This window comes from Asterias amurensis, chromosome 16, assembly GCF_032118995.1.
Source record: "Asterias amurensis chromosome 16, ASM3211899v1".
NCBI lineage: Eukaryota > Metazoa > Echinodermata > Asteroidea > Forcipulatida > Asteriidae > Asterias > Asterias amurensis.
Window position 1 is genome coordinate 1,062,778 of NC_092663.1, and position 27,351 is coordinate 1,090,128.

General features: G+C 40.6%; 1 protein-coding gene across 3 annotated transcripts in view; it reads right to left on the reverse strand.

Moving 5' to 3' along the window:
- LOC139949066 (dynein heavy chain domain-containing protein 1-like) overlaps window positions 1-27,351 on the reverse strand; it is a 100,629-nt gene that overhangs the window by 62,796 nt on the left and 10,482 nt on the right. For all 3 annotated transcript variants that reach the window (XM_071947469.1, XM_071947470.1, XM_071947468.1), the window contains exons 13-41: window positions 26,591-26,671; window positions 25,555-25,718; window positions 24,568-24,772; window positions 23,976-24,253; window positions 22,203-22,359; window positions 20,839-21,013; window positions 20,088-20,306; window positions 18,902-19,024; window positions 17,760-17,921; window positions 16,961-17,062; window positions 16,115-16,312; window positions 15,105-15,275; window positions 14,608-14,848; window positions 13,867-14,024; window positions 12,656-12,790; window positions 12,438-12,533; window positions 11,320-11,451; window positions 10,403-10,643; window positions 9,895-10,068; window positions 8,853-9,081; window positions 7,605-7,753; window positions 7,257-7,394; window positions 6,070-6,332; window positions 5,406-5,538; window positions 3,851-4,062; window positions 3,264-3,444; window positions 1,503-1,681; window positions 1,144-1,281; window positions 526-685 (exon numbers count right to left, since the gene is read on the reverse strand). In XM_071947469.1, coding sequence (XP_071803570.1) covers window positions 526-685; window positions 1,144-1,281; window positions 1,503-1,681; window positions 3,264-3,444; window positions 3,851-4,062; window positions 5,406-5,538; window positions 6,070-6,332; window positions 7,257-7,394; window positions 7,605-7,753; window positions 8,853-9,081; window positions 9,895-10,068; window positions 10,403-10,643; window positions 11,320-11,451; window positions 12,438-12,533; window positions 12,656-12,790; window positions 13,867-14,024; window positions 14,608-14,848; window positions 15,105-15,275; window positions 16,115-16,312; window positions 16,961-17,062; window positions 17,760-17,921; window positions 18,902-19,024; window positions 20,088-20,306; window positions 20,839-21,013; window positions 22,203-22,359; window positions 23,976-24,253; window positions 24,568-24,772; window positions 25,555-25,718; window positions 26,591-26,671 — 4,994 coding nt within the window. The remainder of the gene's footprint in view (window positions 1-525; window positions 686-1,143; window positions 1,282-1,502; window positions 1,682-3,263; window positions 3,445-3,850; window positions 4,063-5,405; window positions 5,539-6,069; window positions 6,333-7,256; window positions 7,395-7,604; window positions 7,754-8,852; window positions 9,082-9,894; window positions 10,069-10,402; window positions 10,644-11,319; window positions 11,452-12,437; window positions 12,534-12,655; window positions 12,791-13,866; window positions 14,025-14,607; window positions 14,849-15,104; window positions 15,276-16,114; window positions 16,313-16,960; window positions 17,063-17,759; window positions 17,922-18,901; window positions 19,025-20,087; window positions 20,307-20,838; window positions 21,014-22,202; window positions 22,360-23,975; window positions 24,254-24,567; window positions 24,773-25,554; window positions 25,719-26,590; window positions 26,672-27,351) is intronic.

The following is a 27,351-nucleotide window of genomic DNA, read 5'->3' on the forward strand; positions in this document are numbered from 1 at the left end:
AGAAAGAATTAGCGTTTTACAAATATTTTGGTATTGCCTTGAGAAATTTCGAAATAAACTTGGAATGTATAAAGCCAAAGATGGTTTAAATCATCTCGGTTTATAAGGTCAGTTTACACTAAAAACTTTTATTTCTAGCCTAACCCAATAAGCCGCAGTATTCAACATGTCACGGTTTTGTTTTTTAATTTCCTTTTATTTGCTTATTAGGAAACATTCCATCACAACTAAGGGCCAAATTGCAAATCAAACTTCACCACTTTGCAGCAGGATGACAGTACTCAAAATATTTATCAGCATGAAACCTTTCTTGGTGACGAGTAATGGGGAGCTGTTGATAGTATAAAACATTGTGAGAAACTGCTCCCTCTGAAGTATCGTAGATTACAGGCCAAACTACCATGTCACATGTATAATTTGTGGTTGTATCTTGTTCATTTCTGCTTAGCAGATAATTGCTAAGCAATCTTTTATGCTTAAGCAGCTTTATGAAATTGGGCACTGGTTATGATACATGTATCTTACTTTCTGAGCCTGTTTCTGAATTGAGCACGCTGCTGTTACGAGCCGCTGATCGCCCTGGGAGCTGGTACACTTGCTTCTTAGCGTAGAGTTTGATAGTTGCGATCTTAATCACTGACTGGAGTGTACGTAAACCAAATGTACACTCTCGACTCTTGGGGAACTGTGTAGGAAAGGTGAAGAGAAATAGATTGAATATATAATTATAACAGGTTCTTATACCGCACTTTACCACACACCCCTAGGGGCGTATCAAAGCATTCAGTATTTTTTCCTGCAAGGTTTGTGAAGCTACATTTTTAAAGTATGAGACCTACACTCCTTTTTCCGTAGCATTAATGTTATGGTTTACCAGGTGCTGTGGCGCAATTTGCTGCCAATCAAACCAGGAACACCGGGGCGAACCCCTTCTATTTAAGATAAGTGCACTCGAAGGACGCAGCAATAAGTGTCTTGCTTAAGGACACAAGTGTCATGTCTGGTACTCTTATCCACTCGGCCAATAAACTAACACTAATACAAGTCTGTTACAGAAATAACCTTTAAGAGAATGCCTATATTTAAAACCGAATGATGAAAAAACAAATTAGGGAATCAGTAATTAGAATGAATGGAACTCACTTGTGTTTGAAACAAGTCAGCAAAAGTGCACAACTTGGATGCTAGTGCATCAGCCCCGATAAAACCCCGCCAATAGAGGGAGCTCTGTAGGATGATGCGCAAGTCTGGTTTGATCATAGACATAGGACGCATCATCGACTGCAAAGGAACAAGAAAAAAAACTGTTAGTGATGTTTGAAGCTTTGCGTGGTGTGAAAAATACGAAGTAACAACAAGTATTAAACATGGGTAGGCATACACAGTTGTGGAGACTTTTACTCTACAAGAATTTTCTTTAAAACGGGAACAATAGCAAGTCCCACAACTCTACATTTTGAGAGACTTTTTTGGAAATCTTCGAAATATTTTGAGAAACTCACCCTTATTGAGTCTGGGATCTTCTGAGTGATAGAGCTTGATGTATTGAGTGTTGCAAAGCAACCAAAGTTACTACTCGCTGGCATGAGGGTATTATTTAGCATGACATGACCCAAGAAGGTTGGTTTGTAGGTCCATGGAGTAGGAAGAGGTGCTGGGTCTTTGGCTTGAGGTGGTGGTCCTAGATAAACAAAGGCCAAGAAAGACTAATTCAGAATAATGACAAGTGTTAATGGAGTATTCTCTATAAAGTATGAAAACATTCATTTCCATGAGGAAGACAAAACTAATAAGATGTATAATAGATGTTAAATTTGCATCAGGGATAAAGAATATTAATTTTGGTTTTTACCCATACACCGATGTGTGTTAGCACTAGATACTCAGTACTGCCTCTAGCTACCGGGCAACCTCGGTAGTCTAATTGGTAAGACACTGCTCAAGAATTGCAAGGGTCGTGGGTTCGAATCCCACCCGAGTAACATGCCTGTAATAAGATGTACTTATCAAATTTTTATTTTTCAAGCCATCTCGAAAACTAAAGCCGAATTTGCACGATTACTTCTTGCGGAAACAAAAATTGTTTGTGTGAGATATCGCCTTACATCACAGAGCTGAATGGCCACTTCAAGGTGAGGGCTACATTTAACTGTCAACTGTCAACAGGGGCACGTTACCACATACTCCTAGGGCTGAAACAGGGTTACCCCTTCACAGTCCATATGGATGTAGGCATAGGTATCACCCACTAGAACCCACATACTTCTGGGGCTGAAACAGGGTTACCCCCTTCACAGTCTGTAAGGATGTAGGCATGGGTATCATCCACTAGGAGCCACCTACTCCTGGGGCTGAAACAGGGTTACCCCCTTCACAGTCCATAAGGATGCAGGCATGGGTATCATCCACTAGGAGCCACCTACTCCTGGGGCTGAAACAGGGTTATCCCCTTCACAGTCTGTAAGGATGTAGGCATGGGTATCATCCACTAGGAGCCACCTACTCCTGGGGCTGAAACAGGGTTACCCCCTTCACAGTCCATAAGGATGCAGGCATGGGTATCATCCACTAGGAGCCACCTACTCCTGGGGCTGAAACAGGGCTACCCCCTTCACAGTCTGTAAGGATGTAGGCATGGGTATCACCCACTAGAACCCACATACTCCTGGGGCTGAAACAGGGTTACCCCCTTCACAGTCTGTTAGGATGCAGGCATGGGTATCATCCACTAGGAGCCACCTACTCCTGGGGCTGAAACATGGTTACCCGTTCACAGTCTGTAAGGATGTAGGCATGGGTATCATCCACTAGGAGCCACCTACTCCTGGGGCTGAAACATGGTTACCCGTTCACAGTCTGTAAGGATGCAGGCATGGGTATCATCCACTAGGAGCCTCAGCCATAGAGCACAATGCACTAACTTCACAACTTTTTTCAAAGCAATTTATGGTGAAGTGTCTTGCTCAAGCACACAAGTGTCATGACGGGATATCGAACCCACACACTCTACTGCTGACAACATCAGAGCTTGGGTCCGGTGACAAACGTATTCAGGGGTGGATTTCACAAAGAGTTAAGACTAGTCTTATCTTGAGTTAGGTCGAGTTACTCATCCTAACTTAAGACTAGCCTTATGTTTTTAATATCTCCTAGGACTAGTCCTAACTCTTTGTGAAATCGACCCCAGTGCCTTTAAGGGCAAGCTCTGGAACGAGGGGGTAGGTTTCGCAGGGAACAATTTCAGGTTTGGTTTCCTGACTTACCCTGCGCGTATAAATCTGGGAGTAGAGGAACAGCTCGACCGGGTTGCGTGTAGTGATCCTTGAGGTGTACCTCGTACCCATTACTGATTGAATGTCGCCTCTGAGGTATACTGTGAATGGTATGAGGTTCAGGCTTCACTTTGACCTCCGGAGCAGGATAACTGGCTGATGGCTTGGGCTCCTTCATAAGAAACAAAACATAATAATAACAGTAATAATAGTTTCTTATATAGCACTTTATCACTTCCTTAGGGTCTATCAGAGTGCTTAGTGTTTTGTCCTGCAAGATATGTGACTGGCTCTGCAAAAATGAGTCACAAGGGAGACAATTGACTTATTGGGTTTTATACATAGCTGAAAAGAGCATACACAAAGCTTCATTTTGACATACATGTACCTTACACACTTGTATGATGTTTGGTTCAAAAGTTATGACCTTTTAAAAAATAGATTACGTCGCCTCAGTGCCATTTCCCCCCTCGGGTGTACAAAACACCCTGGACCCCGTCACACCGTGCACAAAATTGTACACTGGTGCTTTACAGTTTAACTATTCTAATCTTTGGTCGGTAGTCAGGGAACTGTACCTTTCTATGATAATGAGAAACACGACGTCTTGTTGGTTCTGAGTGCTCCTCTGGGCAAGATGAATGTAGAGTAGCAAGAGAGTTTCTTCGTTGTCGTTGAGGATGAGGATTGGAGGAGCCTCTTGTTCTGTATTGATTACTAAATGGAGATTGGAGGATCCGTAGAGCAGTGCAGAGATGAGTCAACTGCTGACCAAACACCGACATTAAACCTGAACATCAAGAACAAAAAAAAAGTCAATCAATTATGAACGAGACTATTAATAAAATAATTTGTTTTTAAAGCCATTATACACTTTCGGAACTGGAAAAGAAAAAAAAAGTTCACAGATTTACAAATAACCTACAGGGTTTACAGAAGGTAATGGTAAAAGACTTCTCTTGAAGTATTATTCCACGAAATACTTTAGTTTTTGAGAAAACATTAAACCAATTATCAATTCTCGACATCGAGAACTACGGATTTATAGTAAACACATGTCATGACACGGCAAAACGTGCGAAAACAACGGTGGGTATTCCCGTTATTTTCTCCCGACTCTGATGACCGATTGAGCCTAAGTTTTCACAGGTTTGATATTTTTCACATCAGTTGTGATACACAAGTGTGGGCCTTTGGGCAATACTGTTTATTGAAACTGTCCACTGGCTTTAACCCTCACACAAATGCGTACTCGGTGCTTTCCCGAGTTCTGCGAAAAAATGGCAAATGACTTGTGTGGGATTCAAACCCAAGGTCTTACCACTAGACCACCGAGCTAGCTTGGTGGCTAGAGGCAGTTTGAATCCTATGTGTTGGCAAATCACTCCGGTGGGATTCAAACCCAAGACCTTTGCATTGCTAGAGCAGATGTCTTACCACTAGACCACCGAGCTAGCTTGGTGGCTAGAGGCAGTTTGAATCCTATGTGTTGACAAATCACTCCGGTGGGATTCAAACCCAAGACCTTTGCATTGCTAGAGCAGATGTCTTACCACTAGACCCCTGAGCTAGCCTGGTGGCTAGAGGCAGTTTGAATCCTATGTGTTGACAAATCACTGGGGTGGGATTCAAACCCAAGACCTTTGCATTGCTAGAGCAGATGTCTTACCACTAGACCACTGAGCTAGCCCGGTGGCTAGAGGCAGTTTGAATCGTATGTGTTGGCAAATCACTCCGGTGGGATTCAAACCCAAGACCTTTGCATTGCTAGAGCTGATGTCTTACCACTAGACCACCGAGCTAGCCCGGTGGCTAGAGGCAGTTCAAATCCTATGTGTAAGCAGCGGGTACCGCAATGATTAAATAGATCTTATTTTTGCATAGGAGATAAAGAGTATAAATATAAATTATATATATATTTTTTATTATTATTATAACCAAGATGTATTGATTATTGGCAAGATCAATTAGTTATTGAAGAAGATACTTCATGTGGAAACAATTACCAAATACACTTGAATCCAATAAATAATGATAAATAAATGTGTTGGAACTAATGTTTCAAATCACTAGACAAAGAAACAAACTACACTGTACAATGGAAACAAAATATATTGATAATCGATAAGTTACCTTCAGTCATGCAGTGCAAGTTGTTGAACATCACCCAGCTCCCACTTTGCACCATACCACTCAGTAGTCTGCTCAGTACACTCATGTTGGTTGCCTCGGCACAGTTAAAGGTCACCAAGTGACGACCCATGACCTTTGACACAAACAGAGAACAAATAACTATTAGGCTTATTATTGGCAACAATTTTATATAATAATGAAGTTTGTTGGTTTCATAGGGTGTTGTGGCTGAGTGGTTAAGAGCATCCAATTCAAGTTCTGGTGCAGTCACCGGAGTGTGGGTTCGAATCCCGGTCATGACACTTGTGTCCTTGAGCAAGATACTTTACTATAATTGCTTCTCTTCACCTAGGGGTATAAATGGGTACCTGCGAGGGTAGAGGTTGATATTGTGTATGAAAAAGCCTCCTGAGCACACGGCAGCCCGGGCTGTACACTCCCCAGGGAGCTGAGAAAGATTAAAGGAATATTATTGGCAAAATGACTAGGGCACTAATGTAAAGTTAACTCGTTAATATTCTCCCTTTTCCACCAAAATGGATGTTAGCAATTGTTGAATTGATATTATTATTGTAAAATGCACAACATAAGAACTAATTATTATTGTTATATTATTATTGTGGTAAAGAAAGTGCTTAAGATGAAAGCAAAAACCAGTTCCTACCTTCGCTAAGTCTCTGATCGTCTCAGCTTTTCCCGTCTGCTCTGGGCCCTCTACTGTCCCGCATTGGAAACTCCTTAATGCTGTCGTCATGGCAACCTGACACCTATCAGTCAATGGTGTAGCAACCATTGGTGTATCAGGACCTTGATATTCATAATTATATGCAAATGAAGCTCCTAGCTGATGGAGTGTACAAGGCCCAAAGATCCTCCCTGTAGTGGATGTGTATTGGTAGGGTCTGGGTGTCGATGGAAGATCAAGCACTGCACAAAGAACAAAAAACATGTATGAAAGTTCAAATGTTTGAACTATTGCATTACAATTTTTAAAAAGCCCCACCACTTGGCATCTAAGAAGTATGAAAACTCTGCGCTTAGGCCTAAAAAAGAAAAAGAAGTTGGATTGCCCTATCCCGATCGACCGTAAAATGAGGAAAATCTCGGTCGCGTTTTTTATTTTTTTAACTTCAGAATTGTGATTTCATGAATATTTTAAGCTCACAAAATGGTAGATTTGACAAAAATATTTATTTTCGGCCGACTGCTTAGGGTCGACAACAATAATTATCCAGTGCACCAATGGTGCAATACAGTCGTGGTATTCAACGTTCACAAAAGCGCAACGGAGATCGATTTCCCTCTTACACATATCAAACCGCACGCCCAATTATCCGACGTCACGATTTCACAAGGAACCACAGTAATGTTGCCAGTAATGCCCTTATATGGTATCGCTTGCTTATTGAATAGATGAAAAACATGGTGAATGAAATGACTCTCGGAAATAGTTTTTTAAGGATTTTGCCAAAATAAAGACGCAAAAAGAGCGCTTTCAGCGAGATATATAAGATAAAATACCTTGCTTGTTTGACAAACAGATCTTTCATGAAATGTTTATGTAGTTTTAGCACGGCATTCTTTGACATCTCAAAAAAGGAAAAAAAAGAAAAAAAAGCGATAGGAACAGCGAAACTGTCTGAGGTATTTATGAATTACTATGAATTGGATCTTGTTCTTGATCTACATCTGATGTAAAAGGTTGTGCTTGTAGCATCATCCTAGCTTCCATTGTATAGTGTAGTATCTTAGCCCAGTATTTATACCCCCCAGATACCTATTGTACCGACAGGGTACCGTCCACAGGTCCCTACTGTACCCACTACACCCTACAGGCTTGCCATTACTTACCATGAATGGGATCTTGTTCTTGATCTACATCTGATGTAACAGGTTGTGCTTGTAACATCATCCTAGCTTCCATTGTATAGTGTAGTGTCTTAGCCCAATCAAAACTACTCAAGGATGGCTCAGGAAGGGACAACAAATCTGTGCGAAGTAAACACTTCCAGAATTAGAAATATTATAAATAAATACTAATACTTCTTACATAGCGCATTTTACAAAAACCGTATCAACGTCTCTTCAAACCATTTCGTCTCTTCAAACATTCTAGTTGCTAAGGGAGTTTCCTATTCCAACGAAATAGTTATCTTCCCTCTACAAGAAACACCAAACATGTCTAGCACCCTGACTTACTATTGAGAATATCTCTGTGATGAAGCCCCTGGTTGATGAGACATCCAAGAAGTATCTGCAGTCTGGTTCTCGTCTCTGATGCTAGATATCTGCTGCAGTTATCTCTTAAGATGGAGACGTATTGATCAAGGCGGGTCTGGTGACGATCGCTGCAGATGGAAGACATTCAATCAAAATACGTTATCTCAAAGTATGAGCCATGTATACCATGCCCAATATGGGGAGAGAGAGTGTACCCCCTGGCCTTGAAATAATCCACGGCACCCACATCAATAGACCCTTCCCATGAAATATGTAAATTGCACATAGCGCGTGCGCACTATCGTTTTGGTTGGCAAAATGAGGGCAAGTCGCGCTGTTATGTACACGGCTAATGGGTGCATGACGCAGACGCGATTGGGCGTCTGCTTAGTGCACAACTCTATGGTGTTTGCTAACCAACAGGGTCTGTACGCATGCGTGAATGTAATTAGCATATTTCATGGGAAGGGTCCATTGCTGTATGCTTTTGCTGTGGTGCCCTCTGCGAGGTTCAAATACAAACTTATAATCCAGGGCATCCACATCAATTGCTGTATGTTTTTGCTGTGGTGCCCTCTGCGAGGTTCAAATACAATCTTACGTTTTCCTCATAGAAGTGCCCCCTCACCAGAGTAAAATGAATCTGTCCCTTCAAGAGCGAAGTTCGAGTGAAATTCAAGGCCTGTACCCCCTAACTTCAACACAGTATTTTTGGTTTTTACCCATACACCGATGTGTGTTAGCACTGTAAACTCAGTACTTTCCCCGAGTCCTGTGACAAAAGTATATCACAGGCATAGACCTTATCGCAAATACCAATGCGCAAGCGCAGACTGTTGAATGAGGTGCATTTTGGGATAGATATGGATCGAATTTGGATACCAGCTAGACCACAATGCACCTCATTCCAAGCTTTACGCGCGCGCCCCAGTATTTGCGAAAAGGTCTATATTACTCTGGTGGGATTGGAACCCACGACCCTTGCAATTCTAGAGCAGTGTCTTACCAACTAGACTACCGAGGTTGCCCGGTAGCTAGAGGCAGTTTGAATCCTATGTTACAGGATACCAGTCACACATTGTACACTTGGAATGATAGTTCCGCTGGTAATCTTATTCTGGTAAGCGTATTTTGTTGTGTTAAGCTACTTTTTCTGCTTAAGCAGCTCTATGAAATCGGCCAATTTAATAAACGAAAAGAAGAATCTTAGACTGATCTCCTTCTTACCTTATCGTCTTGAGTTTATCTTTACTTCCATCCTTCAGACCTCTCCTAACATCCTTAGCCCACATAATGGCTTCAGTGATGACGACACATTGCGTTGGGAACCTTAGCAACCAGTGCTGATAACTCTTCTTCACTGCATCCTTCAACTGATTCTCCTCCTTAACACTAGAGGGCGCTGTGGTCTCCAGAAGAGCCAACTCAGAAAGGATCTTATCAGGGGCTGAGCGATCTATGAACAAAACAAAAAAGAGAATTAGGCAAGGTTTGCGGTAGCACTAGTGAAAATCTCTTTTGAGTAATGTTGGTTCTTAAAACAACCGGTGGTTGACAACTCAAGGTTTCAATCAGTATAATATAATATAATAATATTGTAGCTTCTTATAAAGTGCGCATATTTGTCACTCAGTGACGTTCAAGGCGCTACAATATACAGTATTTCCAGCAAGATGTTGGACTACGTTTGAATTATGAGACCTTAACCTTTTACATTGCACCATGTAAAGGAATACTAGGTGCCGTGGCACAATATGCTGCCAATCGAACCAGGAACACCGCGGCGACCCCCTTCTCTTTTCGATAAGTGCACTGGGTTCTTTTATGCGCATTAAGCAACACACTGGACCAAAGCCTTCAAGTCCCATCCGAAAGACGAAGCATCATCGTTAAGTGTCTTGGTTAAGGATTTAACCAAACTCTTCCTAACTTAAGATTAATCTTAGGTCTTAGGACGAGTCCCAACCCTGCACTGTAGAATGCAGACCTTAAGATTAATCCTACGTTAGGACGAGTTACTCGTCCTAACTCAAGATAGGATCAATCCTAGCGCTATGTAAAAACGACGGCAGGTTTCATGACTCTCAAACCCAAACTCTGCTGAACACCAGAGCTTGAGTCCGGTGCTCTTAACCGCTACGCCACGACACGCCAGTACGCTCTCTGATTGTCTTCAGGAGAATGAGTCCACATTGTGCAATGTAGAAATACTTTTCAACAAATAAATGTTTGGTTTTTTTGTTTGGATTAAAAAGGATTGTGATCTCACCTGATCCAAGCCTAGTCTCCAAACAAGCCGTTAACTGTGACCCAAGTGAGTTTCTCATGATAGTCTCCAATCCAGAAATCCACTGAGGGGGTTCGACTTTGGGATTGAGAGGTGACGTCATTGGAACATGCTCTCCCAGGCTACCTTCTATAGCAACCACTCGAAGTCTGTTGGCTGAAAAGGAAACCAGACGAGAAATTACTCTGGCTGTTCAACAGCATCTATATATATTTGGTTTGCGGTAACACAATGTGTATATCTATTTGCCAGGTAGAGTTTGTTCTTTAGAGAACCGTCATGCTTTACATTAAAAAACCGCCGAGTAGATTTTTCAGATTGTTCGGGAGACTTCTCGGTTCTGAAAATAACTGTTCTGCTTTTGGACTACTATCTGGGCGAAAAGTAGAAAATTGGCTGGGACTACTACTTTAGCTTATAGGATCGTTATAAACTATACTACAGCAAAGTCGGTTCTTAACTGGTCTCATTGTTCGATTAGCTTGCTTACCATGAAGCTGTAAATCAAATGATGTCTGCATCATCCCAGTCTCTTCTTTAGACGCAGGAGGAAGATCAAACTGAAGGTCGTGGATTCCAGGGAAGATCTGCCGAACTAGAGGAATCCAACGACGTTTATCTCGAGTCATACAGAGCATGTCGATGAGCTCCTCATCGCTAAGGAAGTAGAGACGAGGGCAAGACATGCGGATCTTGCTAAGTAGAGACTGAAGATCCATCAAGATTTCCTCCTGTGAGTAGAAAAGATACCATGAAAAGAAAAGATACCATGAGGAATGTCATCTTACAATGAAGCAGATGCATAATAATAATACAGCATTTATAAGGCGCACTTTCCTGTAAACCATTCAAAAGTTGCCAGTCTAGAGGATAACTGGGGGAGTCAGAAGGTATTTATGTGAAGATCGCAGACTTTTGGTTGTTTTGTACTCCTGAACTAAGCTTTGAAGATAAACAGGGTCAATATCATGAAGTCAAAATCAAATTTTTAAAATCAATTCTAGCCCGTATTTGTAGCCAATGTAAATCCTTGAGAATGGGTGTAATGGATTCCCCAGTGCGAGTTCTGGGACCAATTTCATAGCGATGCTTAACGCTTAACGGTATGCAAAGTTTTGTGCTTACTTTAGCAGAAATATTTGCCAATGTGCAAGCGTATTTCACAGGTTAGCAGAACAATTAGGCGGCCTTCTTGCAGGTTCACCATGGATTTGCATTGTTACGTCATTCATTTTCATACAGTAAGCATCATCAGAAGGTTTGCACGCCTTTTCGTGTGCTTACGGTTAGCAGTGCTATGAAACGGAAATCACACAATAAGCACAAAATTGGCCGCTAAGCAGCACTATGAAATTGGCCCCTGGTGAGAAGTCTGGCGGCTGAGTTTTGTATAAGCTGCAACCTTACCTGGGTACTGATCAATGATGCCAGAAGTTCTCGGAGTACATCACCCTGTATCTCTCGATAACCCTTCTGACCTTTACGCTTCTCAAGAACTGACATGACTTTAGGGTCAGTTACAACGGCTTTCATGATATCCTAGAGACAAGAACACATTGATATTAGATTATCACATAAACTGCAGCATAATAATACACAGTTCCTATACAAGTAAAGCGCTCTATTAAAGACAGTGGACACTATTGGTAATTGTCAAATACCAGTCTTCTCACTTGGTGTATCTCAACATACACATAAAATAACAAACCTGAAAATTTGAACTCAATTGGTCGCCTAAGTTGTCAGAGAATAATGGAAGACAAAACACCCTTGTCACACGAAGTTAAGTGCTTTCAGATGCTTGATTTCTGGACCTCAAAATCTAATTCTGAGGTCTCTAAATCAAATCCGTGGAAAATTACTTCTTTCTCGATAACTACGTTACTTCAGAGGGAGCCCTTTCTCACAAAGTTTTATACTATCAACAGCTCTTCATTGCTTGTTACCAAGTAAGGTTTTATGCTAACAACTATTTTGAGTAATTACCAATAGTGTTAAGTGTCTTTAAGGCATGGGATGGTCATCTCAAAGCGTTCATTATTTTTAGATAATAATATTACTAGTGTATATTTGGTTTGCGGTAACACCATGTGTTTATCTACTTGCCGGTGAGGGTTTATTCTTTAGAGAACTGTCTTGCTATGAATTTCTACTACCGCGGAATATTACTAGTGGCTGCTTACATGTATAACACTCATATATACATGTACATGTATCACTAAGTGTCAAAGCGCTTCAACATTCAGTATTGTCATGAAGGGTATGTTTTGAAGTATGAGACCTTTTTCCTTTACATAAAGGTGCTGTGGCGCAATATGCTGCCAATCAACCAAAGAACACCGCGGCGAATCCCTTCGCTTTACGACAAGTGCATTGGGTTCTTTTACATGCAATACACAACACACAGGATCTACGGCTTTACGTCCCATCCGAAGGACCCAGCAATAATGGTAAGTGTCTTGCTTAAGGGTCACGACCGGGACTTGAACCCGGGTCGTTGAGATCCATCTCTCACATATACCTACCTGATATTTGAGGTCCGCATCATCAAACTTGGAAGCAAGATCTTGAAATTCTTCTCTCAACTCCTGATCCCCGAATACTCGTCCCAAATACAGCCACTAAGAAAGAGTAAAGCATAATCACATTCATTAATTTCCAAAACGAGTATAGTTTAAAGAAACCCTTTTTCACAAATATTCAGCCAACTTTCAAGATTTCTGAGTTATGTTTAACCTCTGACCTTAGTCTGGCATGCAGTCCATAAATCCAGTATCTCTTCCACTTGTTTGAGGGTTGAGCACCAGACCTCTGCTTCTGTACGTAGATCAGCAAGGTGTGGTGATACCAGCATGCATTGCAGAGTCACTAGATTATCCTAACAAAAAAACAAAAAACAGGCGAAATAGAAAACACGTTCAGTTTGGATAAAACCTTCTTTAGTTGTCAATTCCTTATTGGCATTAGTCACCTTTGGTACTTGTCAAAGACCAGTCATTCAGTGTATCTCAATATATGCATAAAGTAACAAATCTGTGAAATTTGGGCTCAATTTATTGGTCATCAAAGTTGCATGAAAATAATGAACGAAAGAACCACTTTTAGAATTGTGTGCTTTCAGATGACTGAGAAAGGCTTCAGAACTGAAGTCTTTCTCAGATTCAAATATTTTAGTGAGAAATTACCTTTCTCAAAAACTACACATGTATATACTTCAGAGGGAGCCATTTCTCAGAATATTTTATACTACATGTATCAACAGCTCTCCTTTGGGCGTTGCCAAGTAAGTTGTGTGTCTAATGTATATTTTGAGTAATTACCAAATGTGTCTAGAGGTCGATTTCACAAAGAGTTAAGACTAGTCCTAAGTTATGACTAGTGGACTAGTTTCCTCCTAAGACTAGTCTTAACTCTTTGTGACATCCATCCCGGTGCCTTGAAACATGTTCCTTCTAGACACTTCTCCAAGTTATCGACGGGCCCCCATCTATCCCTGGCGTCATTTCATCTCTTTTAGCACTATACACTAGAACCCAGAAGGGCCTCGTGGCCGAGCACTGAACTCAAGCTCTAGGGCTTCTGTTCAGCAGAGTGTGAGTTCGAATCCCGAGCGTGACACTTGTGTCCCTGAGCAAGACACTTTACTATAACTGCTTGTCTCTACCAAGGGGTAAATGGGTACCTGTGAGGGCAGAGATGGTTCTTGTGGTTGGTTAAGCTTAGTGCGCGATACTTGGCAGCACAGGCTGTATACTCCCAGGGAGCTGAGATGGTTTTAAGGAATGAGTTAATGCCCAGTGACCAGGGGGAATAATGTTGGAAGCGCTTTGAGACACCCTTTGGGTGTGAAAAAGCGCTATAAAAAAACTCAATATTATATTATAATCTTCTTTTAGCCCTACACAGAAGAACCCAGAATTGTTTCTCAGGAGTAGGTTTAGTAAAGTGACCTACCTCCAGCATGTACTTAAGCTCTGCCTCTCCTATCAGAATAAACATATCAGGGAGTGTTGTAATAACCGGCATGGTTGCGGCTAATGGTCTGGTAGCTGCCTCTCTAGGGTTTCCTTTAGGCCCTCGCTTGGTTTTAGAGCTACTACTGGGAAGTACAGCTACAAGAAAACCAAATCACCAAATTAAAGTTAAATTGGGCAAAAAATTAAAGTTAAATTGAATATGAAACCATACAATATAACTGCCAATGACCATAACTTTCTTCTGTTTGACAATTGAAATATGCTTAGCAAGTTTGGATATAAATTTATCCAGATTAACAAATGTTATCAATGTTGCTCATACCTTTCTTTTCTACGACAACTGGAATATGCTTAGCAAGTTTACAAATGGAATCTGCTTATCAAGCTAGAATATAAAGTTATCCAAGTGAACAAATATTATCATTATTATCAATTATTATTCATACCTTTCTCCTCTTTGACAACTGGAATGTGCTTAGCAAGTTTATAAATGGAAAATGCTTAGCAAGTTTGGCTCTAAATTTTACCAGTTGACGTTGCTCATAACTTTTTTTCTTAGACAACTGGAATGTGCTTAGCAAGTTTGTAAATGGAATATGCTTGGCAAGTTTGGATCTAAACTTTACCAGTTGATGTTGCTCATAATTTTCTTTCGTAGATAACTGGAATATGCTTAGCAAGTTTGGATTTAAATTTTACTAGTAGATGTTGCTCATACCTTTCTTCTCTTTGACAACTGGAATATGCTTAGCGAGTTTAAACTCTTTATCTTCCCAGAGTCTCCTTAGCTTAATCAGTGATTGTTCCAGAGCGAACTCAGCCGCTGCTCCGTTACAGATTGTATTAATCTGTAAGCTGTGTTCACTCAGATCAAAGGACAGCAGTTCCTGAACAGTGTAAGCGTGAGACGACTCGTAGACCTGGCCTAGACTTAGGAACAAGGCTTTCCAATGACGTGGCTGTACAGAAAAGGACACAAAATATGGTTAAGTGCCTTGCTCAAGGGCATGAGTGTCATGACTGGGATCCGAACCCACACTCTGCTGACAACACCAGAGCTTTGGGTTCGGTTACCCAGACCGCTTGGCCAGAACACACCACAAATGATGCAATTAGGAGTGGGTTTATGACAATTTCAATTATCATTGATAAGTTTAGATTAATGTAAATCTTGAAACTCAATAATAAGATGAATTTTCTTGAGGATATTTCTACCTTGAGTGAATTACTGGAGAGCTTCTTGAGTAGAGGAAGATCTTGTTTGAAGTCCGATAAGAAACGATACCAATAAGATAAGACTTGATCCCCGAGAGGAAGTTGTTGCTTCAGTTGGCCGGCTGCTTGTTGCCACTCGGTCACTTTATCTAAAGCCTTGGTCACATTCATCTACAAGATATTGAGAATAATAATAGATTTTTGGGGTTGAACAAAGAATTGACTAGAGTGGGATTCGAACCAACGACCTCCGGATTAACGTGCCGGCGCTCTACCAACTGAGCTATCTAGCCCTATAGGGACACCGCCAATATAGGGCTAGATAGCTCAGTTGGTAGAGCGCCGGCACGTTAATCCGGAGGTCGTTGGTTCAAATCCCACTCTAGTCAATTCTTTGTTCAACCCCCAAAATCATTTACAAATTTACCCAGTCAGTTTCCCTTGTGGTTTATATTAATAATAATAGATGTTAAATTTGGATCAGGAATAGAGAATATTAGTTTAGGTTTTTTTACCCATGCACCGATGTGTGTTAGCACTGTACACTCGGTACTTTCCTGAGTCCTGTGAAAATATCACAGGCATGTTACTCAGGTGGGATTCGAACCCATGACCCTTGCAATTCTAGAGCAGTGAGAATAATAATGTTATTATTGATGGAGATGCACTGGGAACGGTTTGGTAAACAAACAAGTGATGTTTTCAACTTGTAACAACTTAAGTTTTCACTTGGTAAACAAACAAGTAATGTTTTACTGGGCAGTTAAAGGGTAGTTATTGGACTCAAATAATCCTAGACCATAGCTGGATATGTGTACACTTAGAGGTACAAATTATTTGGAAATTTATTTGGAAATTTATAATTTCGATTGTGTGGTATTATGAATTAAGATGAATCACATGATTTAAAATTTGAATCATATTAACTTAATTAATCTCATTTAAAAGCATACTTTTGTTGTCAGTGAACAAACATTACTTCCAGACCCATCTCAAATATAAATGTTTACCTTTCTGAAGAGTTGTTGCTTCCAGTCTTTGATGTTATACGTTGATACATCCAGATAACTCCACAGCGTTAATCTTATCTTCATATGAGATAACATTGTAGTAAGCTGAGACGTCTCAAAGGTCTGGCCCATAATCTTCTGTCTGTAATGACTGCATTGAATCATACGAGTCTGGACCTTCTGGAATTCTTCAATCAACTGATGGGAAAATATATTCAAATATTATAATAAAATCTTCTAATGTATTTCAAGTGGTGTCCTTGGTGACGGCTGGAACGGCCTTGGTGTGATTTCTCTACAAAATGGTAAGGTGGCTCCATAGAGTTATATATAAGAACTAGAGGGCGCACTGGCCTATATACGCACCCCGTATGCGCGCAGGCGGCCATTTTCTAAGTTGAACAAACAGGCTTAGCATGTGTTTGTGCGGCCATTTTGTAAGTTGACAAAACAGCATTGCGTCAGCGTTCAATAAACACAAACTCCAACATATTCTTCATATTCAACGCGCGTGCAGAATGGCGCGCGTGTCTCCTTGCGGTCCCGTCGCGTTTGTGCAAGAAGCATCACCAGTGCGCCCTCTAGTTCTTATATATAACTCTATGGGTGGCTCACTTTGATGTGATATTGGTAGGGAGTCGTATTGAATAATCCATTCTTTGCTATGAAAGTCGCCATTTTGTAGGGCAAACCGCATTCGCCTCTAAATGCATACACCGATGAAGCAAACAGCACGCAATATTCACTGAGTGTCGGACATGTGCGCTATATAAGAAGCCACAATTATTATTAAATTGGCAGTAAGCAGTAAGCCATGAAATTGGGCCAAGTTGGTCTGATACTTACAGCTTTCAGTGATGTCAGAAGACGAGTAGGGTTCTTAGATGGATCTAGGTAATCACCGCTGGTTGCCGTGGTGGAGATTCGTAACGCTTCGGCATTCAATTTCTAAATAAAAAAAAACAACATAAAAATATGTCTGCTGAGAGTTTTCTTCAACTTAAAAACCAAAGTAGTCTGTTCCGAGCCAACATTAATGGCTCAACAGGCTGGTGTTTATATCTGGTTTCCTTGCCATTTAATGACTGAGAATATTTCCATTCCCCCTGGACAGGATGCCAGTCCATCGCAGGTTACTCCCCAGCTCTCAACAATACCCATTTGTACTCCTGGGTGGAGAGAAGCAATTATGATAGAGTGCCTTGCTCAAGGACACAAGTGTCACGCCGAACCAGGATTTGAATCCACATTCTGTAAATTACAGAACTTGAGTCCACCACCCTAGACCGCTCGGCCACAACACCCCCAAACTATGGGTGCGTTCGTTTAGCTTCCCTGGGTCTACCCCGCGGTGCTTACTCCGGTGAGTCCCTGACAAGAGCTAAACGAACGACCACTCACCACTCTCGTAGTGATGTCGTTTACCTGGAGCCAGCCCCCAAGTGACCCACTCCACAAGCAGGGCACTGGGGGCTGACCTAGGTGAGCCCCTGGAATGACGTCAAAAGCTATTCAAACGCACCGGGGAAGACTGGGGATGACCCAGGGAAGCTAAACGAACGCACCCTATATAAAGCAAACTGGGTAAGTTTATGGGTAACCCCCTGCCCTCCAAAACAATAACCCATCGATAAGAACTACTCACTTCATGCGAGTCTTCAAGGTAACTCATCTGAATCGGAGTTTGAGTATTCACAAACTCAGCAGCATCTTGAAGCTGGAGTAAGAACGCTTCCCAACTCTGCCAAACTTTCTCCTCGCACTTCTCTTCATCGATGGACAAAGAGCGATAGCTCAGTCTGATCACCTAGAATGAATAAGATTAGATTTGCTTAGCATCAAAATCACTTTCTCGATTTGCACATTAAAACACAGTTATTAAAAATAGCACACACACAACATACATGAACCGTAGACATTAAAACAGCAACAATATAATAAAAATATCACGATGCACAAAATAAATTGTTTTTGAAATACATCGGAATTAAAGTATACATAAAAACAGAAACTAAACTAAGGTGACTTGGAAAGGAAAGGGGGTGGAAAAAGGAGAGAAGGAAGGGTGGATGAGGGGTGGGAAGACAATACATGGGAACGAGGGAGAGGACATAGGAGACATGGATTGGGAAGTACGAAGCAAGTTATCTAATAAAATTGTTGTTAAAATAAGAAATTGCACTGGGTAAGAAGGAGAGACGATGACGATTAGTGTTCGGATTTGATTTGAGAATCAAAAACAAGAATACACTGCTGAAGGATTCTGATTATTATATAATGGTTCGTTCACCTAGAATAAACCAAAGCACTAGGAACTCATTTCAAAGAGCTGCTTAAGCCCCTAGAGTAGCTAAGCATAACAAAATTGCTTACCAGAATAAGGTTGCCAGCCAAACTACTATGACCCATTTTCACAGAGCTGTTAAGCAGAAAATACTGTTTGACACATTTATTTGCTAAGCGAAAATGGGGGCACCAGTCACAACTTTGTATACTTTATTGTAATTTTAGCTGGTAACTTGTTTCTGCTAAGTAATACTTTCGGTTCTTAGCAAGTTTTTGTGCTTACAGGCTCTATGAAATTGGGTACTGAGGTTTACTTTTAAAGGATTTTGATTAATTCCTAATGGTTCAATCACCTTGAATCAACCAATCAAAGACTTGAATCAATCAATCAAAGGACAATATGATACAGTATCTGATGGATTTTGATGGATTTTCATTGAGGTTCTAGATTACTTATGGGGAGCTTAAAGGTTTTAATTTCTTAACAGATTAACGTCTTACCTCAAAGAGTGACTTGACATACTCTACTTCTTTCTGCAATTCGGGCATCTTGACTTTATATGTGCTGTACTGCTGGGCGTAGTTAGCAAAGACTGCAATGTCTGTGTCTTTATTCTTCATGCCCTACAAATCAAAAACAAGAGGAAAATATTGATTAATTATCAGGGCCCAATTTCATAGCGCTGCTAAGCACAAAGATTTGCTTAGCACTAAATTTCTTCCTTGATAAAAACAGGATAATCAACCAAATTTCCTTTTGCATGTTGCTTCAGACTGCTACTCTTCTGTTGTGTGCTTGTCTTGAAAATCACGTGGAAATTTGGTTGGCATTCCTGTTTTTTACGGGATAAATGTCATGCAAACTTTTGTGCTTAGCAGCGCTATGAAATTGGACCCTGGCCTTGAACTTCGCTCTTGAAGGGGCACAGTACTTTCCCTCTTGTAAGGGGCACCTTTGTGCGGAATTTCTACTGGAACTTTACAAAGGGCACCACAGCAAAATCACAGGGCACCACAGCAAAATCACAGGGCACCACAGCAAAATCACAGGGCACCACAGCAAAATCACAGGGCACCACAGCAAAATCACAGGGCACCACAGCAAAATCACAGGGCACCACAGCAAAATCACAGGGCACCACAGCAAAATCACAGGGCACCACGGCAAAATCACAGGGCAACACAGCAACATCACAGGGCACCACAGCAAAATCACAGGGCAACACAGCAAAATCACAGGGCACCACAGCAATTGATGTGGGTGGCCTGGGTTATTTCCAGGCCTGAGTTATCATCCATCATTATCATGATGTTTATCTCTATCTAGCGTTGCCAGACGTCCAGTGGCTAGAATTCTGAAGAGTCAACCATGGTTAAATTTTCTCTTTTTAATGCCTTCTTGTATAAATAATAATAATAATAATAATAATAATTATGACAAATTCTAAACTTGAGGTCTCGAAATCAAATTCGTGGAAAATAACTTCTTTCTCAAAAACTACGTCACTTCAGAGGGAGCCGTTTCTCACATTGTTTAATACTATCAACCTCTCCCCATTACTCGTTACCAAGTAAGGTTTTATGCTAATAATTATGTTGAGTAGCTACCAATAGTGTCCACTGCCTTTATAGACTATTATAATAAAGATTTATAGAGAGAAAACGAACAAATTGAAGTTTTTCTGACCTCTACTACCATCTTGACCTCTGAGATGAAAGCAAGAGAGAATTTCTGTCCTTCGCTCGCTGCAAAGTTCAGCAAATCCTTAAAGGCAGAGTTCAAGGCTGGAACCAGATCTTCTTGTATTGCATTACAGTCAACTTGGAAGAGTCCGTTGCTAGTCGGGAATGAGCGGTCGACATTACGGACTTTCTCAGTCCAGTCTCGTATCTGCCCAAGCTTTGTCTACAAGAAATGAATAAAAAATACAAACACTTTTCGAATAAAACTACTCCAAAAACAAACTTCCAATGAAATGTTTAAAGGATGAAATTTCTCTCTAGATGGGCGTCACAAAATCAAATGGGCGGCACAGGTTCAAATCCTGGTCGTGACACTTGTGTCTTTACTATAATTGCTTCTCATCACCTAAGGGTATAAATGGGTAACTGTGGGGATGGAGGGTTGATTGTGTGTGAAAAAAAAGTCTTGAGAGCGCTAAGGTTGCCCCGGTTGTATACTCCATAAGGAGCTGAGAAAGATTAAAGGAATGCTATTGGCCCAATGACCAGGGGTCGGAGATATTAAAAACTTAAGGGTAGTCCCACATTAGGACGAGTTACGTTAGGACGAGTAACTCTTCCTAACTTGAGATAAGACTAGTCCTGACTCTTTGTGAAATAGACACAGGGCACTAATGTAAAGCGAATTGATACGGTTATTGTAAAATGTGCTATATAAGAACTAGTTATTATAATTTTTAAGACGATTGACTTACCTCGATGGTGTAGGCCTGAGCACGTTTCCACGCTTGAACGGACTCAGGTTTCCAACTCAAGATGAATTCTCGTATCTCACTCAACCATGAATGCTCATTACAGAAATCGTTAATATCTTGTATTGCTGATTCCAACAAGGAATGGTAGTTGGCCATCGCTGCCAAAACCTTAACACTGTCAAAGAAAATAACAATACTAATAATAATAGCCGTATTTATAACGCACCTTTTGCCATCGGATACAAAGCGCCAGGTATTATTACTGCAAGGAGTGGGGCGAATTTTGGAAATAAGACCTAATCCTTAAGCACCATGTCATGGTTTACAAGGTGCTGTGGCACAATATGCTGCCAATCCAGCCAGGCGAACCCCTTCTCTTTTCGATAAGTGCACTGGGTTCTTTTACATGCGTTTTACAGAACACATGGGACCAACGGCTTTACGTCCCATCTGAAGGACGAAGCAATGGTTATGTGTCTTGCTTAAGGACACAAGTGTCACGGCTGGGGATTCGAACCCACACTCTGCTGATAAGAAACACCAGAGTTTGAATTCGGTGCTCTTAACCGCTCGGCCACGACACTCCCAACTCAAATTCAATCCATGAAAGTTGAGTCAAAAAAGAGAATTTGTTCATGGAAGTCCTCCAATAATTTTATTTCATTCTCAAATGAAAATGACTCTGCTACAGTTCATACAGAGCAGCCTAATGCTATACCATTAACAATAAAATTATCAGATTCATAAACCTGTGTCTTAAAGGAACACGTTGCCTTGGTGTCGAGCTGGTCTTTGAAAAGCGTTCTGCAACGGTTTGTTATTAAATGCATATGGGTAGAAATATGTTGTAAAAGTAGAATACAATGATCTACACAAATATGCTTCGAAATTGCCTGGTTTTCTTTTTACCTCGTCGACTAACACGATCGGCCATTTACGGGAGTCTATGATGGAGTCAAATTTTTGACTCCCATGAAAGGCTGATCGTGTTAGTTCGGCACGTAAATGGAAAACCGTGCAATTTTGAGTGATACTTGTGTGGATCATTATGTTCTACTTTTAAAACATCTTTCTAACCATATGCCTTTCATAACAAATGGTTTCAAACGCTTTTTATAGACCAACTCGTCCGATCCAAGGCAACGTGTTCCTTTAAATTGTGATTATTGTTCTTCCACTCCAATTAAACTGTTTTTCATGCGTATGAGCCCTAGAACCACAGCAATTGCGATAGGCGCTGTGGGTTATTTCAAGGCTGTTACTCAGTTTGAAATTTGTTCTGTTAATACAGACAGAATATTAAATCACAATGTCAATGCTTCAAATTTTATAGCACGACAGAAAAATAAAACAAAATGACTTACTCATTCTCCAGTGTGTTGATTAGGTTGTTCTGGTTGAGCGGACTGTATTGACCCATCATACCTTGACCTTTGACCTGAAGGTCAACCTGGAAATCAGTCTTCAATACAAGGTCAGGGGTCGCGACCCCTAGATGGTCTGATGATTTGGTTCTTTCCACTGAAATGAAGAAGTTATTAAACACTCTTGAATAATGTGGAACAATAGTACAAATATATTCGAGTAAGTGTGTCACAGCCGAGCAGAAAATGTTTTATTCTATCAACAGCTCTTCTTTGGTCGTTACCAAGTAAGTTATAATGCTAATGTATATTTTGAGTATTTACCAAATGTGTCCAGGGGTTGATTTCACAAAGAGTTAGGACAAGTCCTAAGTTAGGACTAGTGGACTAGTGTCCTCCTAAGACTAGTCTTAACTCTTTGTGAAATCCATCCCGGTGCCTTGAAACATGTTCCTTCTAGACACTTCTCCAAGTTATCGACGGGCCCCCGACTATCCCTGGCGTCATTGCATCTCTTTTAGCACTATACACTAGAACCCAGAAGGGAGTCGTGGCTGAGCGGATAAGAGCACCAGACTCAAGCTCTGGTGTTTCTGATCAGCAGAGTGTGGGTGTTTGAGTCCCAGTCATGACACTTGTGTCCTTAGGTGAGACACTTAACCATTAATGCTCCATCCTTGGAATGGGACATAAAGCCGTTGGTCCCTTGTGTCGTGAAGGCACGTAAAGAAAACCACGTAAAGAGAAGGGGTTTGCCCCGGTGTTCCTTGTTTGATTGGTTGTATATTGCGCCAGAGCACCTGGTAAACCATTACACGGTGCTTTAAAGGCACTGGACACTATTGGTTATTACTCAAAATAATTGTTAGCGTAAAACCTCACTAGGTAATGAATAATGGGGAGAGGTTGATAGTATAAAACATTGTGAGAAAGGGCTCCCTCTGAAATGACTTAGTTTTCGAGAAAGAAGTAATTTTCATCGAATTTGATTTCCAGACCTCAAGTTTAGAATTTGAGGTCTCGAAATCAAGCATATAAAAGCTTACAACTTCGTGTGACAAGGTTTTTTCTTTTCTTTCATAATTATCTCGCAACTCCGATGACCCATCGAGCTCATATTTTCACAGCTTAGTTATTTTATGCATATGTTGATATACACCAAGTGAGAAGACTGGTCTTTGACAATTACCAATAGTGTCCTGTCTCTAAAGGAATAGGTCTCATATTTCAATTGCAGCCCCACATACCTAGCAAGAAAATACTGAACATTAAAGCGCCTTAAGCATCTTTAAGTGAGGGATATGCACGCAATCTACACAAGAAGCCACAATTATTATTAATGAATCATTTATTAAAACATTCCTCAAGTGAAACTCCTTTAAAGCCATTGGACACTTTCGGTAAACAGTACGGTCCAAAGGCCTACACTTCGTGTATCACAACTTATATATAAAATAACAAACCTGTGAAAATTTAGGCTCAATCGGTCATCGGAGTCGGGAGAAAATAACGGGAAAACCCACCCTTGTTTCCCCATGTTTCGCCGTTTCATGACATGTGTTTAAAATAAATCCGTAATTCTCGCTATCGAGAATTGATATTGTTTTAATGTTTTCTGAAAAAGTAAAGCATTTCATGGAATAATATTTCAAGAGAAGTCTTTCACCATTACCTTCTGTAAACCCTGTAAATTATTTGTAAATCTGTGAACTTTTTTTTCTGTACCGAAAGTATATAATGGCTTTAAGTTTTAAATCGACAAAAAGTGAGTACCTCTTTCTGACATAACTGGTGCACTAAGTGTCGTTCCTCCCTCTGTATTACTCTCTTCAGCATTAAAGTCTGTCTCATCCATACTACCATAGTCACTAGCACCATCAGGAGAGTCGGATCCTAGACTAGATGAGTCTTCATCCAGAGGGGGTAAGTCAAGCTCTGAGGTTGCATCTGTCCGAGTAGTCATTTTGGATTTGATGGTGACGGCTGAACGACGGGTTGCGGTGGATTTCTGGGTGACTGACAGGGCTGGGTTCGACTCGGCACGCTGTGATCTAATAAATAAAATTATTTCTTTTAAAAAATGTTGAGTTTTATGCATAAAAAGAAAAGGAAAACACACGAGTTTAGGTTGGTCTTAGCAATCTAGGTTTATTAAAATTGAACTTGTAGCCAATGGCTAAATTGCATCACTATATACAATAAAATATTTAAAAATAAACATTAGGCAATGCACAACAGACAAATTGCAACTTGCGTCATGGGCCGCCATCCTTGATGAATGTGTACGTGTGAAAAGCGGGGGGAATTGAACGGTCGGGCGGGGATGATCAACAATTTTTTATTTAATGTGGCCTTAGTGTGTTACCTTTCTTGGTTGCTTGTAGCCCTTGGTGAGAGGGCACCTCTTGGTGACATGGTTGTTAGGGGAGGTTTATTGTCCCCACCTACCCATCCACTAGCTACGGACTCCATAGGGTGAGACATATTACTGATTAATGATGGAATCTCATGAAGAATGGCCGACAGACTGTCAGTGAACGTCTCTCTTGATGGGTACAGGATCAGGGAATCTGAAAGCAAAGCTTCTCTTGTTAAATATCCAAATTGTAAAATTACTTTTGAAAACTTCTCATGTTTGTATTTGTGAGAGAAGAGTTGCCTTGGCTCAATCTCATAAAACCAAGCACAAAAACTTGGTAAGCACAGAATAGTATTGCTTAGCAGAAACAGGTTACCAGCCAAAATTACAATAAGTTTGCATTGTTGTGACTGGTGCCCGACTCAATGTTTGTTTAGCAAATAATTTTGTCAAGCAGTATTTTGTGCTTAACAGCTTTATGAAACCGGGCCCTGTTAGCATAAACTGCTCAGAAATTGCTGAATTTTCTAAAATAAATTCTGCCCACCAGTTTTTAAAGCCTTTATTTCTAATGGCCGTAAGCACAGAATGATAATTGAACCCTTTCTTGCACAGTATACTGTTAGCAGGAAAAATTTGTATAAAGGAACACGTTGCCTTGGATCGGATGAGTTGGTCTATAAAAAGCGTTTGTAACCCTTTTTTATAAAATGCATGGTTGGAAAGATGTTTTAAAAGTAGAATATAATGATCCACACAAGTTTGCCTCGAAATTGCGTGGTTTTCCTTTTACTGCGCGAACTATCACATGTTAGTCGACGAAGTAAAAGGAAAACCGTGCAATTTAAAGGCGTGTTGTGTGTATCATTGTATTCTACTTTTACAACATCTTTCTAACCATATGCATTTTATGAAAATGTTACAAACGCTTTTCAAAGACCAACTCGACCGATCTAAGGCAACGTGTTCCTTTAAGCTCGATTGGAACCTTACTGTTATCATTGAAGATCAGCTTAGCAGCAAACAGCGCTTCTCTCTTAGCGTTAGATCCAGCTGCCATTGTGTTATTCACAAACTGACAAATGTTGGTTCTAGCTAGACTCAGGAGATGACATAGGAGAATCTTGTCTACTAGCTGGACAAAATTACCCAAACACCTACAGGAGAGAAATAGCAAATCATTAATAATAATAATAACAAATGGTTTGTAATGCGGACATATTCACTGGTTGTCAAGGCGCAGTAAAACAAGAACAAAACGAAAGAAAAAACAGACACAACAAAATTAGTCCTTGTAAACCTGTGACATAAGATAAGTTTTGAGAAGAGATTTGAATTTTGTGATACAAAGACAAGATCTAAGATTCAGTGGTAGAGAGTTCAAGATGCTTGGCGCAGCTGAAGAAAAAAACCCTGTCACCCAAGAGTGTCAAGACTTCAGTTCAATGAAGAGAAGCATGGAAGTTGATTGAAGGTTCCTTGACGAAGTGTGAACTTGAAGTAAGTTAGAAATATAGCGGGGAGCCTTGCCGTTAAAGGCAGTGGACACTATTGGTAATTGTCAAAGATTAGCCTTCACAGTTGGTGCATCTCAACATATGCATAAAATAACCTGTGAAAGTTTGAGCTCAATCGGTCGTCAAAGTTGCGAGATAATAATGAAAGAAGAAAACACCCTAGTCGCACAAAGTTGTGTGCATTTAGATGGTTGATTTCGAGACCTCAAGTTCTAAACTTGAGGTCTCAAAATCATATTCGTGGAAAACTACTTCTATCTCGAAAACTACTTCACTTCAGAGGGAGCTGTTTCTCACAATGTTTTATATACTACCAACCTCTCCCCATTACTCGTTACCAAGTAATGTTTAATGCTAATAATTATTTTGAGTAATTACCAATAGTGTCCACTGCCTTTTAGTGACCATTAGACTGAAATCCTTGCGACAATGGTCTGAGACAAAACATTTTACGATTAATGAGGGACTCGAGATGAGAAACAAGAGAAATAATAATCTTGAGTGATCCATACCTCGTTTCTTCTTGAGCTTTCCTCAGGTTCTTCTCTCGCTGCTCTTTCTTCTGTCTCTGGATAAACAGAGATTCCTTGGAACTGAAAAGAGAAACCTTTGACTTTATCTTCTTGTATCAAATGTTTAGTATGGACCCCTTGCCTTTGGTGGCATGGTTGGCTTGTGCGTAAAGCGCTCGCCTCTCACCAAGGTGACCCAGGTTCGATACCCGGCCAGGGCCATATGTGACCCACTCTGTGTTGCATGGTTAACCTTTAGAACACTTACTTTTAGGCAATAAAGCTATGAATACAACAATTTTGGTGATCATACTTATGTTTAATTTGTATCCTTTTGCACACAATGGTAGTTTAAAATATCATTTTACTTGTAATTCGTTAAAAAAAAGAAATGGTGTAGTGGCTAATTACAAATGGGAGTAACTCAGCAACGCGATACACCCCAAAGCTTAGACACATACCAAATTACTGCTGCTGATGTGTTCTTTCCAGCCATGCATATAACTCAATTCCTGAAATTGCCTACAAAAGGGTTTTCCTCCCTCGGGGAAAATCAAACCCTTTTGATTTATGGCTGTGCTTCGTAGTCATAATGGGTTGATGTGGCTGGCAGCCAAAGGCGCCCTTGTTTGTTTGTTTGTTTTTTATTTCCAAATATCACAATAAATAATCATAAAACATACAAGACAAAAGAGCAAAGGGTGATAAGAGGAGGGCACCAGGAAAAAGCCTAGGCTTGTACAGAGCCTGGACCCTTGCCT